The sequence below is a fragment of the Opisthorchis viverrini genome (genome assembly GCF_000715545.1).
Source record: "Opisthorchis viverrini unplaced genomic scaffold opera_v5_195, whole genome shotgun sequence".
NCBI lineage: Eukaryota > Metazoa > Platyhelminthes > Trematoda > Opisthorchiida > Opisthorchiidae > Opisthorchis > Opisthorchis viverrini.
In genome coordinates, this window is record NW_008751848.1 from 776,983 (window position 1) to 789,639 (window position 12,657).

The 12,657-nt window shown below is 42.9% G+C and overlaps 2 protein-coding genes across 2 annotated transcripts in view; one reads left to right on the plus strand and one right to left on the minus strand.

Annotated features, from left to right (window-relative positions):
- Window positions 1–7,410, minus strand: part of T265_14425 (hypothetical protein) — a gene marked incomplete at both ends in the record, with an annotated part of 37,721 nt that extends 30,311 nt beyond the window's left edge. The window contains one exon of the mRNA XM_009173563.1: window positions 7,229–7,410. Within this exon, the coding sequence (XP_009171827.1) occupies window positions 7,229–7,409 (181 nt within the window). The remainder of the gene's footprint in view (window positions 1–7,228) is intronic.
- The window catches only part of T265_07905 (hypothetical protein), a gene marked incomplete at both ends in the record, with an annotated part of 48,389 nt that extends 40,715 nt beyond the window's left edge, over window positions 1–7,674 (plus strand). Inside the window, 3 exons of the mRNA XM_009173562.1 lie at window positions 3,439–3,635; window positions 6,781–6,949; window positions 7,651–7,674. Of these exons, the coding sequence (XP_009171826.1) occupies window positions 3,439–3,635; window positions 6,781–6,949; window positions 7,651–7,674 (390 nt within the window). The remainder of the gene's footprint in view (window positions 1–3,438; window positions 3,636–6,780; window positions 6,950–7,650) is intronic.
- Window positions 7,675–12,657: the final 4,983 nt, after the last annotated feature.

Below are 12,657 nucleotides of genomic sequence, written 5' to 3' on the forward strand. Positions count from 1 at the left end.
TTTCACGAAAGATCCAACTGAATATCTCGTTTATGATATTCCACAACAGAATGTGCTGCACAAAGGCCTCCTCATTTATCAGTTGGCACGATATCTGAGATATCGCAGTATATTTTCATAAAGAAAACTGCTTACAAGGTTGCTGAAAACTCTTCAACAGCCCAGGACCGATTTTGCCTAATTTGGGGTTCATCAGGTAGACGCAGTCCCCGAGTTCCCGTCAACCTTATGTTCCAGTTTTAACCTAATTGCACGAAATTAGCGAATACACACTCATTTGATTTTTGTTTGTTGTTGTCACCTAAGAAACTGCTTGATAATTTTTCTCCTAAATACACTGACGTCTGGTTGTGCAAATGTATGGGTCTTTCGTTTGTTTATTGTAAAGCTCACTGGTAAAGATTCCAAATCGCCACACCAGGCTAGCGAGTCTCGTGTGAAGACACTGCTTCAGGCTACGTTCAGGTTTGTCCAAAGCCACTGCTTTGTTTGTAATGCCCCTCACTTCATTCTAAAGTACGTTCTGACTTCTACCTCAGAGCACTCACTATTCACTGCTCACTTGAGCCAACAGTATGGTGCTACAGTAGGTTTTCGGTTTTCTTATCAGATAGATGAACACTTTTGTGTGCTTATTACACTGTTGAGGGTGAAATGCCCGGTGAATTGACCTAAACGTGTATCGTTAGAATTCGTCTTATGCTTGCGTCATCCGTGCTCCAGTGAAATGAGCTTAAACTTTCGAGGACAAGTACCTTGTGAAATGTGCCAAACCCTGAAATTTGGTTCGTCATCGCGACGCTTGTTCTTTCTTTGATTGAAAAAAAGAGAATCATGCGATACCGCTGCTAAGTCGCGTGTCAAAGATACTAATCTTGTCCGAACCTGAACGCAAGAATAGGAGACAGCAGGCTGCAAACGACAGCAAGGGTAAAAACGCTTTGAAAGACATGCAGCGAAACGTTAAGTTTGAATGGCATCATAACAAAAATTTGTCTACCCACTCTTCAAATTAGTAGTCATAGTGTGACTATGGCTCAAACAGGCAACATTGAACATTTCGAGAGATCTGCAAGAGTTATCATGACTATCTAGTCAAGCAAGGGACCGGACATAGTTGAAACTCTATCAACATATTCATTCAAAGTGATTGCAACTCATAGTTTAGGTCTTTGCCCGCATTAGACAACCCTATTTAAAAACTTGCTACAAAATTTTGATTTGGGGCGCAAAATGTCACTTCGTCAGTAAGAGTTACCGGGAGACTACGTTGTGCAAAGATAGGCTATGCACAAAGATGACGGCACTCTGAGAGCAGCAAAGTAGCACGTGAATTAAGGGAGTTAAACCAAGTTGGTGTGCACCAATTTCACAGAGTAGTAGACGAGACACCTTATATAACATTTTCATTTAGTTTACGGCTCACACAGTTTGGCGGGCCTTAAATATGGACGGAATATGTTCCGATGTCCATATTAAACACAGGAGACAGATTCATTATTCTCAAAGTGCAATTTCAAGGCCGTTTCTGATGCTCAAAATCAGTGATCGGTTTGACCACGGCATGGGCACATATCTACTGTCGAGGTGTGAGTAGAAGCTCGTGCACACTGGGCGTACGGTGTGCGATGCAAGATTCTTGAGCCTAAATTGATGAGTGTCACTGTGTATCATCCGCTTTCGGTCAACTTGGCACACATTGCCGGTGATGTTTAACTATCTTGAGACACCTACCTCCAGGAAATTCATGCCAGTCTTGATTCTAAGGCACAAAACCACTTGGATGTTTATTTCAATGACACGATCAATGTTTCAGAAGCTCGGCTTTTATCTTACTGTACGTGTAACTTTTATAGAAAGAACTATACTAGGCAAATTTTTAATTCAACCGGACATCCAAAAACAGTATATTAAGGTTTTCTTGACATAATACATTCAATAAAAGTTTCCTGAAAGCTTTCCAAAGACACCTGCAGGTCTCACTCTTCTTGGAATCTGTTGGATAAGTGCGGTCGCCGGTTTTCGCTTGCCTTGTGTTCTAAATGAAACACATACGTTTGCGAATTAAGTTGATGTTGATGGCAGACTGAGTTCAATTTCGGCATAGTTCTTCTTTTAGGATATTCTTTACTGATTGTACTATAAGATGCCACTGAACTTTTCAGATGGTATGGCATTTCTAGTACCGTGATACGTTTTATCGACGTAAAATGTTACTTAAAAGCAACCTTTCCATCAGAAAACTCCATTTCAACTGGCACAGAAGCCTACTTTATCACTCAACATCACTCAGCATTAAGACTTCCCTAGCTCACAAACGGCTAGATAGGGAGACCAGCACGAGCATTTTGCATAATTTATTCAGCTTTCTGCAAAACAGGATCCAAGCCCAATTAATAACCACATAATTAGCAGTCTAGCACTCCTTTGATTGGCTAGTCTTCCTTGGGACTACTGTCTGAGCCTCATCGAAGCAAAAGTGGGAGCCAAGCTTATCCAACGGATGCTGGTAATAACAATAAAACAAACTTCTTCTCAAAGAAAGCCATGTTACTCGATTCCTACCTCAAACTTTCTCAAAAGGCGATCTTCAGCGTGCATTAAAATATTCCAGTTTCAGTCCGCCACAAAGCTTGGTTACTCACTTAAGTGACTTATTCTGATGTTTCGGTCGCATGCCCACGGAGTCTAGACCACCATAAAAACAACAGACTGCTGAGAAAGACGCCTCAGAACCGACAGAATAGCAGTTATGCGCGTAATCTTAGTTTACTAACATTGCATGAGTAAAGCTATTTCACTTACTGTTGGTTGATCCCTTTTTTACTGACGACGGTTTGCTGCCCAACGGACTACAAAGAGGATTCAGTTTGAGCGACGGCGATAGGCTCACCCACTGAACCCTACACTGACGATGTCACCCCGATTGGTGATGAAACGTTTGGATCTAACTGCTACTGACGACGGTTTGCTGCCCAACGGACTACAAAGAGGATTCAGTTTGAGCGACGGCGATAGGATCACCCACTGAACCCTACACTGACGATGTCACCCCGATTGGTGATGAAACGTTTGGAATCTAACTGCCAAGCTCGGCAAACAGACCAACAACTAAACAGGCTCATCATGTTTTTAAACCAGTAGGTCATTACCATTACTATACATATCCTCAATATTACTACCACTGGAGTGCTCTTGTTTGCTTTTTAACTTCCCCTGACGCTTTTGAGTTCAAGGTTCACCACACAACCACCCACCAAACGGATTTTTAAAAGCTACAACATTCAATTTAATACTGTTTCATGAAGAGCTTTCTTAAAATTAACTGCTCTGCAAAGAAGTCATAACACATTGATGTTCCAGTCTACCATGACTCTACCCAACGGTCATCCTCTTCGCCTTGGCGGAAGGTTTGTGCTTTATTTTTTTCTTATATAGGAAGGTCATATTCTCATCAATTCAGAACACCCAGGAATGTGCAGTTCACGTTTTTGGAGCCCAGCAGCGGAAACGAGGTATCTGATTCATGATGTTGCTTTCGTCGCAGGCCATACATCCGTTCTAACTGTCGACTTTCACAAGTTCAGCATGGTCAGCATGCTGGTGCTCTCAAATTCAAGATCTACTGCAGAAATGTGAGAAATGTATCAAAAAGTGCCCCTAGCCTTTACAGACCTGAATATTAAAGAGCCCGTGCCTTTGTGTGTCTCACACCACTTGCGCAAACTGTATCCGTTCCCCTCAAGAAACCCCAATAAGTAGCGGTTTCTATGAAACCCACCTCGGACACTAACATTATAAGTCAACCAGTAGTGAAATACACCGATCAATTTGGTTTAACTATGATGGATAAATGATAATGTGAGGTAAGTTTAGCCAGTTATTAGGACGTTAATGTCCAACGTTTGCTTTTCCCCCATGGTGTTTGATCCTGAAATTGTTCCTAACTCATCAGAAACTGCCAGACCGTTTTGTTTCATTTTTACAAGCAAACATAAGATAGAGAGAATTTCACCAGCAATAATTCCCTACATCAAATTGAGCTGACTGTCACTCGGAAGCTATTCTTTACTCTGAAAATTTTGTGAGGATATTCTGCTTTTTGCAGAACGAAGACCTATCACCCACTACGGCCCAGGAAACATCATCTGGCTGACAACGATGATCGGCCAAACTGCTTCATATTTGACGGGCTACCAGTCAAACTGTTGAGTATGCCTTCAAGCCTACCTATGCTGGCATAGCTTCAGACCTACTGGACTGATGTGGCGGTCCTTTTTCAGTTTTCCATGGCTTTCCATCATCACATATAGGATGATTAATCTGTAACTGCTAAGGCAATACTACTCACTATATGTCGGTTTTTCCATGCTGAAAGAACCATACCATACCAATTAACACCTGCTTGTTGGTTTGGTTCAAACGAGTTTAAGATTTATCAGACTGAAAAACTGTCTAAGGAAGTGGATTTGCTTTTTCAAGATTTTAGCCATTAAACCATTCACATTTGCAAATTGTAATACGTTTAAGAAATCATGGGTTCTCATTCATCATTGAGGACAGTTCACCGGTTTTGAAATCAAGCTGATGCTCCTGTTCGGGTCATCAGCTTATCACGATTGGTTTTCCTGCTGCTAATGTAGTTTCTTTCCCAGCTTCTCACGTATTGTACGGCTCCAGGCTTTCAAATTTTTGTGCTGAACCTATGATCACCACAACAGCCGCTTACCTAGGCAATAATCCTTACTAATGTCTCTCACAAAACAACATATGCGGTTTCATGTTATTATTGTTTCTCTTTATTTTCTGGGATGCATTTTTGACCTAGGTTGGTATTTTTGTGACGTTTGCTTTGGTACTAGCGCTTCCATTAGGACATTCAGCTAGTCCTACATTTTTTATGAAATGTTAGACACTCTGAGGAACACTAAGCTTGGTAGCATAATAAATAGGTGTAAAAACTCCATCCGTGCCATAGGTTAAGAGCCTTTATCTAAGCAACCGTTATCGATTTTAAAAAAATGTGTCTCAATGACCTGGTGGTAATAAACATGTTAACAGTAGACAGATTATGATAAATACTCATTGCATATCTTCATCTGAAAGTGGATTTTGCAACCAACTAATCTGTTAAAAAACTCTGAGGAACCATGTAAAAGAACACTCTAGAAGGCAAGTCATAACTCAAACGCACATACAGGTTTGCACGGGGCATTACACGTTCCCCTAACTCATTAAAGTGGTGAACAGGAAGGGTCGCTTTGACGTCCTTCAATTCACTTATCTGGCAGTCCGGCAAAATAAACATTTAATCGAACGAGCCGTACGTCCGGGATATGTTTCTTTTTCATCAGACTTATCATGTTCACAGAGGCACTGTTTCATCTGTTATTATTCCCAAAACTAGAATTTCTTGTTTTATGCTATGTCCCTATCCAACGTAAAAACTGCGAAACCTGAGCCGTATTTAAGCGGTACTAATTAGAGGAATTAAGCAACTTTTTATGGACCTTGGTAGCTTCACCTTAATTAGCAAACGTATAATGCATTTTGCAGTCTGTATGCTCTTCAAAATAGCTATGATAACGCTTTATCAGCCTCCGGTTAGTTTTGCCATTGGCTTGCCCCAGGTATGGCTGGCTTCTTGTATGAATACTACTGGTATTCACCAATGACCACAAACCGTGAGTAATAACAGCGACCGCAAAACCCACCCCTGAACAAAAAGTACTGTGTTATTACTTCATGCTAACTCTGGAAGTGTAGGTTATCATATAATACTCCAAGGATAAGCGTTTATTGGACAACTAACCCCGCGCTAAATATATTCCCAGGAATGGCGACTAAATCTATGCAAGCTAACAACACATACGTACACTCAACACAATTTAGATACTCTACATCTTAGAAGTCATATTCATTAAACGTCAACCTGTAGTTCCATAACTGGCACTAGTTCACTGGGAACGAGCCTCACCTGTTACTCTTTTATTATTATTATTATTATTATCATTATTATTTACTTCCCCCTTTCTAGTTGATTAATTGAATACCCTTAACATAAATATTGCCAAGAGTTAAGCTGAGCTCCTCAACTGATCCACATAGCCTAGCTGTTCATATTTGCGTTTCAGCAATGATATTTATCTCTTGCGGCGGTATGCAGTATTTTTTGCAAGTTGCTTTCTCTTTTGCGTTGGCTGTCGACCTCTGGATCCGTACGAAGTTAACTGTGCACAGGTTCGGTTGTCCACTGCCATATTTTGTCCAGTTGAATAATTTCTGAGAACTAGCTCTTACTTTTCCTATCCAAACGCACTTATATAATCGTCGTCACTCCTGTTCCCCATTCTTTCTTGCACAAACTGTATCCGGATCGCTACAGATCTTCGCTAATTTGCTCTCTTAAATCTCCACCTGCCTCATCCCGTCCGCATTGGTTTGCTGAAGACTCTTGGGACGCTCATCATGATCTTCGTGACATGGTATGCTGTGTTCTATGTGGGATCAACCAATGTCAGTTAACTTGCTGAAACCGTTCGCCAAACGTCGTTCACTGTATGCGATTTGCAGTAGCAAGCCCTATCGTGCCATATTTCTTGTCCTGTAAGGTTTTTTCGCATTAGGAAGGTCACGTTGTGTTTCTGTCTTTGCATCAGGAAACAGGCATTCTGTACACCTGCTTGCAACTCACGGTCCCGATCGCCCACAGTATACTGCTTTGTTTCGTTCCCCAACCGAGTTTCTCATAAGAGCTTTCGGTTATTGCTTTTTTGCTAGGTGCAACTGTGAACCATACAGCTTAAGTCAACACATTCCGTCACATGACCGCGCCGTTGGCTACCGGACGGCCAGCTACATTTCAGCGAATTTCCAAACCGGTCGCAACAATTATGAAGCTCGAACATCCGTCTTACCAAAAGCTCGACGGCATTCTGAGTTAACCGAGGTAGGAACACTTGCCACCCGTAAAACACTTAGGCCGAGAAACTCATTGAAAATCCATCTTATCGACTGAAAAGAGTCCGAAATTAATTTTCAACTGGTGATATGATGTGTGTGGTATTCGAAACCATCACGATAAACATTTTCTGTAATTTGCTAAATACCAGTTAAAACACCTCTCACTATAAATCTAATTTACCACCAGGGAGCCCTAATGGACTTGAAGACTTTCTCAAACTTGAATCGAATAAATCAATTGGGTTTTTACATTAAACTCACTAACCTTTTGGCTTAAGTGTACAACAAACGCTGAAATTCTCAGTTTCATTGACCCATTGAACAACTAATGAAATGTTAAGAATAAAAGGCCAATCCAACCTTCGGTGCTTGCTTTGGCTATGTGTGGTACGATAAATAGTGCGGACCACAAGAGATACAGCATGACTCGGTGGTCGTATATCCGCAAGGTCACAGTGTCCATTTATTATTTGCCCTTTGCATATTAAAACATTTTGGAAATTTGTTCAGTTCAGTGAAATGGCTTGGGAGGGACTAACTCAAGTGAAAATGTCTTGAGAACAATAACAGTGTATGGGTCTCTCATTCGTCCATGGCACGTTTGGTCAACAATAATACTAGGTTTCTGGACCAGCAAGGGACTCCTAATTTTCCGTTCTTTGTTGTAACTTGCTCGTTACTTTATAGGATACAGCTCGGTTGCAAGTATAAATGGGCAAAAACTCTACACAATTCAGTGACTTGGGTCATGAACCACACCTATTCCCTTTTTCATAAATGACTGTTTGTATCAGTTGCAGCAGGTCCCACTGTTCCATTTGTGATCCGGAGTTAGGGACCCATTTAAATCAAATGTCTCACTATTTGTCAGTTCTGCGGAAAGATTCAAAACTAGAGGGAAATCAACGAATTTGTAGCGGTATAAAACCGGGTTGCAATCTAAACGGCAAATTCAGGCTATTCGGATGCAGATAAAGAGATTGTTTTCTTGAGAAATTTTATCCACCACTGCACAATGTCACTCCGTAAAGTGGAGCCTCGTAAACTGACGGTGGCTCCGCATTTAACTGGCGAATGGCGGGAGGATACATAGTAAAATGGATTTCTAAACCTGCCTTCGTGCTAACAGCGCATTGTGGACTTCAGGTTCATGAGGCGCCTCTTTGAAAAGGAGCACTTGGCAAGCGGAGGAGCGAGGCAATATTGGTTCCGCAGTTCGTGAGAAGAGGGTGATATGATACCGATTGCTCCTTTATGCCATAGTGAAGGCGGAAGGCGAGTTAACCGGCTAATCTCACACGGTCCCAGACAAAGTTCAAAGCGTTTTGTTTTTTGTTAAATCAGGACCATAGCGACGTAGAAAGGGCATAGTGGTGTGGTAAAATTGAGCGAAACTAGTTCACAGAAGTTTACCGAAAAGGATGGATTAGATTCCCAGAGAAATACTTCGCTGTTTTCGGTGTGTTCCTACAAATTTTTGGGAAGCAGGTGGATTATCCCCTGTTTGAGAAACATTTCTTTCGATTTTTAGGAGATAATAAGCCATGAGGATACCCCCCGGGGAGATCCCTCGGAAGCCATGCAATGGCCACATTCATTTTTGTGAAATAAATAAGGCCCGAAGAAGAGCCGCCCCACTGTTTTCCCTTTTGAACATTATGCGCAATTAGCGTGTGATAGTGGGGTCTCAAGGAGTCACCCGGGATTGATGTAACATGTGGGTGTACTCTGGAAGTATTGCCCCAAAAGAATATACTCCTTTGATTACAAAACACCCACAAGTTGTGGGAGCATCGTCACATGTACACTGCCAGACAATAATCGTAGAAACGCTAATGGCGAACGCAGTTTGAGGTTAACCAGACCTAAGCCGGCTGTTCGGATCTGCACGAAACAACATGATGGAGCTGCCACAATCGTAGGCTCTCAATTCAGACCCAACTACAAAAGTTCGACAATCGCTGGCCGGCTGGCGTAGGGTTTTGGCTTCATGATGGAGCCTTACAATATGCTCGCGGAGTATCGTTCCGAATCAGTGAAATCGTGTTAGAAGCAGTCAGACTGGTTTTAAATGAAGAATTCACCCTTGATCCGAAGGTCAATGCAGAGAATCTTGTAACAACAAACCTGAAAATAATAAGTGCATTCATTTGTCCACGAAGTTTTTCGACCGCCTGGGAGTAAACAAGAGCAATGAAGATGCAAACCCGGTAAAAAGCACAGCTTTCAGAATCTGGAAGTTGGTTTCCGTATTCAGGTTGAAGCCATTTAATAAATCGGGCCATCGGGAAGCCAGAAAAAGCTGTATAATCTGATGGTTCGACCAAACTACAAAGCATCTGGCGGTTTCGCACCTAGATGACTTGATTGGAAAATTATCGCAAAGGCCAGGGAAATATCGAATTCTCTTCATCGCAATTGCTTGAACGACGGTAAATCTCTTGGTAGAAAGCGTGATACAGAACGCACTTTGGGCAGAAAACACAAAAGTGTCGTCCCCGATGCAGCTGCGTCCGCAGAAATAGAAGGTCGTAGAAATGTACGATCCCGGGGCAAAACAACGGATGAAAAACTAATAAACTAGGGGCGTTAGAGATGTCGACGCTGGAACCAGGACGAGTACACATCTGGGGTAATTTCTGAACTGTGACATCTAAGCTTGCGTCGAATTAACATATTTTGTCGTTCCCTTTGGTGATAAGGCCCTTTTTGAGCCCACTCTTATGTTGACCGTAAACTGCTTTAAAGTGCCCGTCCGCAAACTGCCTTGTAGTTTCAAAAGCCTTCCTACACCTAGTAGTCGGCCTGTCTTGGATGACCAGCCATAAAGAGTTGCGGAGATCGAGGTTGCTCAAAGAGCGGAGTGGTGGACTGTTCTGTTTTACAGTCAAGCGAAGGCCTCTCATTTCACAGACCTTTCCTGCACAGCTGTTGTACACTTTTGCGATGCGCCGTGGATTCGTATTTTGGTGTGCGGGACAATGTCTCTCCTTAGGGTCGCGTGCTGTTGCCCGTAAAGTCCAACGGAAGATGGCGTTTCCTTCATACAAAAATTTTATTGACTCTTATCCAGCTACCGCCTTATGCGTGTGCTGCTCGTGGGTGAATAAGGCGCTTCAGATGTTCCCTGGAGGGATTTCTAGCACTCCGGACAGGGCGGAAATTTTGCGGCGGCGTTGACCAGATCTTTGGATCAAACCACTTAGGCTCAGCTATTCGCCATACCAACCGCATGGCGCGCTGACCGATTACCGTCTCTAAGGAGCCTGGTTGTCGCCGTTGAAAGGCAAGTGGTTAATCAAGTGATAACTTAAGTTTCTCTTGAACAGGGTGAGCACCACGTGCTTGCTTCTGAATTTGATTAATACGGGGCCAGAAGCCCTGAACTTCAACGGTGAATTAGGAACGTCTGTCATAGAGATTTCCCAAAGAATGTATATTTTTGCTGGTCACCTAAATTGGGAACACCTTTAATCAGAGAAAACATAGAAAACTATTGTCCAGGCGGTGCTTGTTTTAAAGCAATACGCATGCGGCCGATCAACTGGGAAGGCAACCAGGAGGTTTGCGCATCTTACAAGGACCAAATTAAAAGTGGTCTTCATAAGGCTGCTGCGAATGACACTAAGAACGAACTATCATTTCACAATTTACGCCACCAGGGTAAATCAGGGATACGTCGGATGTACTTACAAAACCAGATAGCGATATGCAACCTTCCTGAGGATACATATGCCTCGTAAGGAAATAAGGCACCTCCTATGGGACCAGCCAGCGGTGTTCTCGGGGGCGAAACTGGTGAAATCAACGAGTGGCCAAGCACTAGAAACTGAAACCCCCAGCATACGTCATACATGCATAGATTCCGTTTTATCTTTTGCGTTTCGCCTAGTTTTGGCAAGGCGGACCTACAAAGAGCTTTCAACCAACCTGATCTTAACAGACAGGGACGCCTGTGAGCTCCTGCAAAGAAAACCTTCCGAACGGTTTTTTGCTCCAGATAAAACGTTTTCAAGTATATTAAGGGGTACATTATTACTAACGCAGTTTATTCCCGAATAGTGGGTGGCATACCGTCAGGCATTATTACACGATTTCAGCCGGAATAAAGCACAACTCAGTGGATTGGTGGGTGCTGGAGATTGCGTGAAAGTGGATGGTTGTAAACAGTCAGCAATATACGATCGAGACCTGGTAAAGTCCAAACCAGCATGTTAAAGAAAAGGCAATTATCAGGAGTATGTCATACTTTTGAAGGAACATACCAAATTGAAAAAAATCGGATCGTTAAGATTTGAAGTTGGCGGGCAAAGACCGAAAGGGGGAGGGCAACATAAAAGGCGAACCGCCTGAAAAATGATAAGAAAACTTCAAATTGCGAAAAATGGGAACCAGAACAACAAATCTGGTTCGATAGATGGGTTATCGCCGTCTGGCCGGTTAACTTGAACTAAATTTTAGAACCATCATTGGGGCTTTTTCCGACATAGACTGCCGGAGTTATGGCCAGGGTCACAAAAAGCATAAGCGGGGATAATGACGTAGAGGAATCAGCAATTCGCGCAAATGGCAGCGGGAATCTCAGAGTCAGGGGGTACACTGAAGCTCTAACGACCTAATAGTGCCCTTGATGGAGTGTAGATGGGCGTAAAAGTTCGATAGAGAAGGAGTTGCTGTCAACGCACAAGACGGAACGCCAACTTCACAGAAAATAACTGACTTTTTGGAGGGCATAAAATGAAAGTAAACGAGATGTTTGTGAATGGTTCAGCAGATTAGAGGCTGCTCGACTGAGGTGAAGATTTGGTTCGCAGTTGCAAGTAGGGAACCAGGTGGGCGAGAAGGCATCGTCAAAAGTAGAAAGTCAATAGTCGCGGATGTGCTACCAGAATGAGTATTGCAGTTCCATGGGATCACTGCACTGACGCACTTCGGTTTTTGGACATCCACGTGATGGTCGTCAAGGTTTCTTTAGTCTTGCCGGGGATACGCATTTTCTGGGCAGCTGGACGTGGGCTAGACGAAAAGACTGACACGGATAGTGTTAGGCTGATGCAGGGTCACGAAAAATTTCAAATCGCTAGAAAAATCATATGATTGTGGATTGAGGACAAGCCGATTTGAACCGACAACGGTTGTACGGGAGGGTTGGGCGACCACACCTGAAAATTGAAGCCTGAGAGTGGAGGTAATGACGAATGAGAAAGTAATCCGATGAAAGCAGTAGATTTCAGTGAGTGCCAGAAGGCGTCATATAAAACGGTTCCCAAGAGAAAAGTTCTAAAAGGGGATAACAGCGAGCTGAACGAATCCGGGAATGGAATTTTGTCGATTGACCCGGAGGCCAAGTATTGGCCAAGCAAGAGTAGATGCTTAATTTTGGGAAGGTAAGGACTTTGTCGCCGATGTAGCCAGCGGGAAGGTTAGCCGTAGGACTGGTTGGAACAGGCGATCATATGGTTGGATTTTATGGTGTTAGTCTTTAGCCCGGAAAGAAAATCTAATCATAAAGTCTCCATTGCGCGATGGGAACGTTATCGTAAACAGGGGCGGCAGATAAATAATAAGCGGTTGGACAATAGCTTCCAAGATAATGCACAAGACCCGTTATTTAACTGGAATCTATCAAGTCAGCTTAAAAGGAAGGTGAAAATGTGAGTCGCCAGTCACCGAGTCACTGCTGTTAGCTCCAAG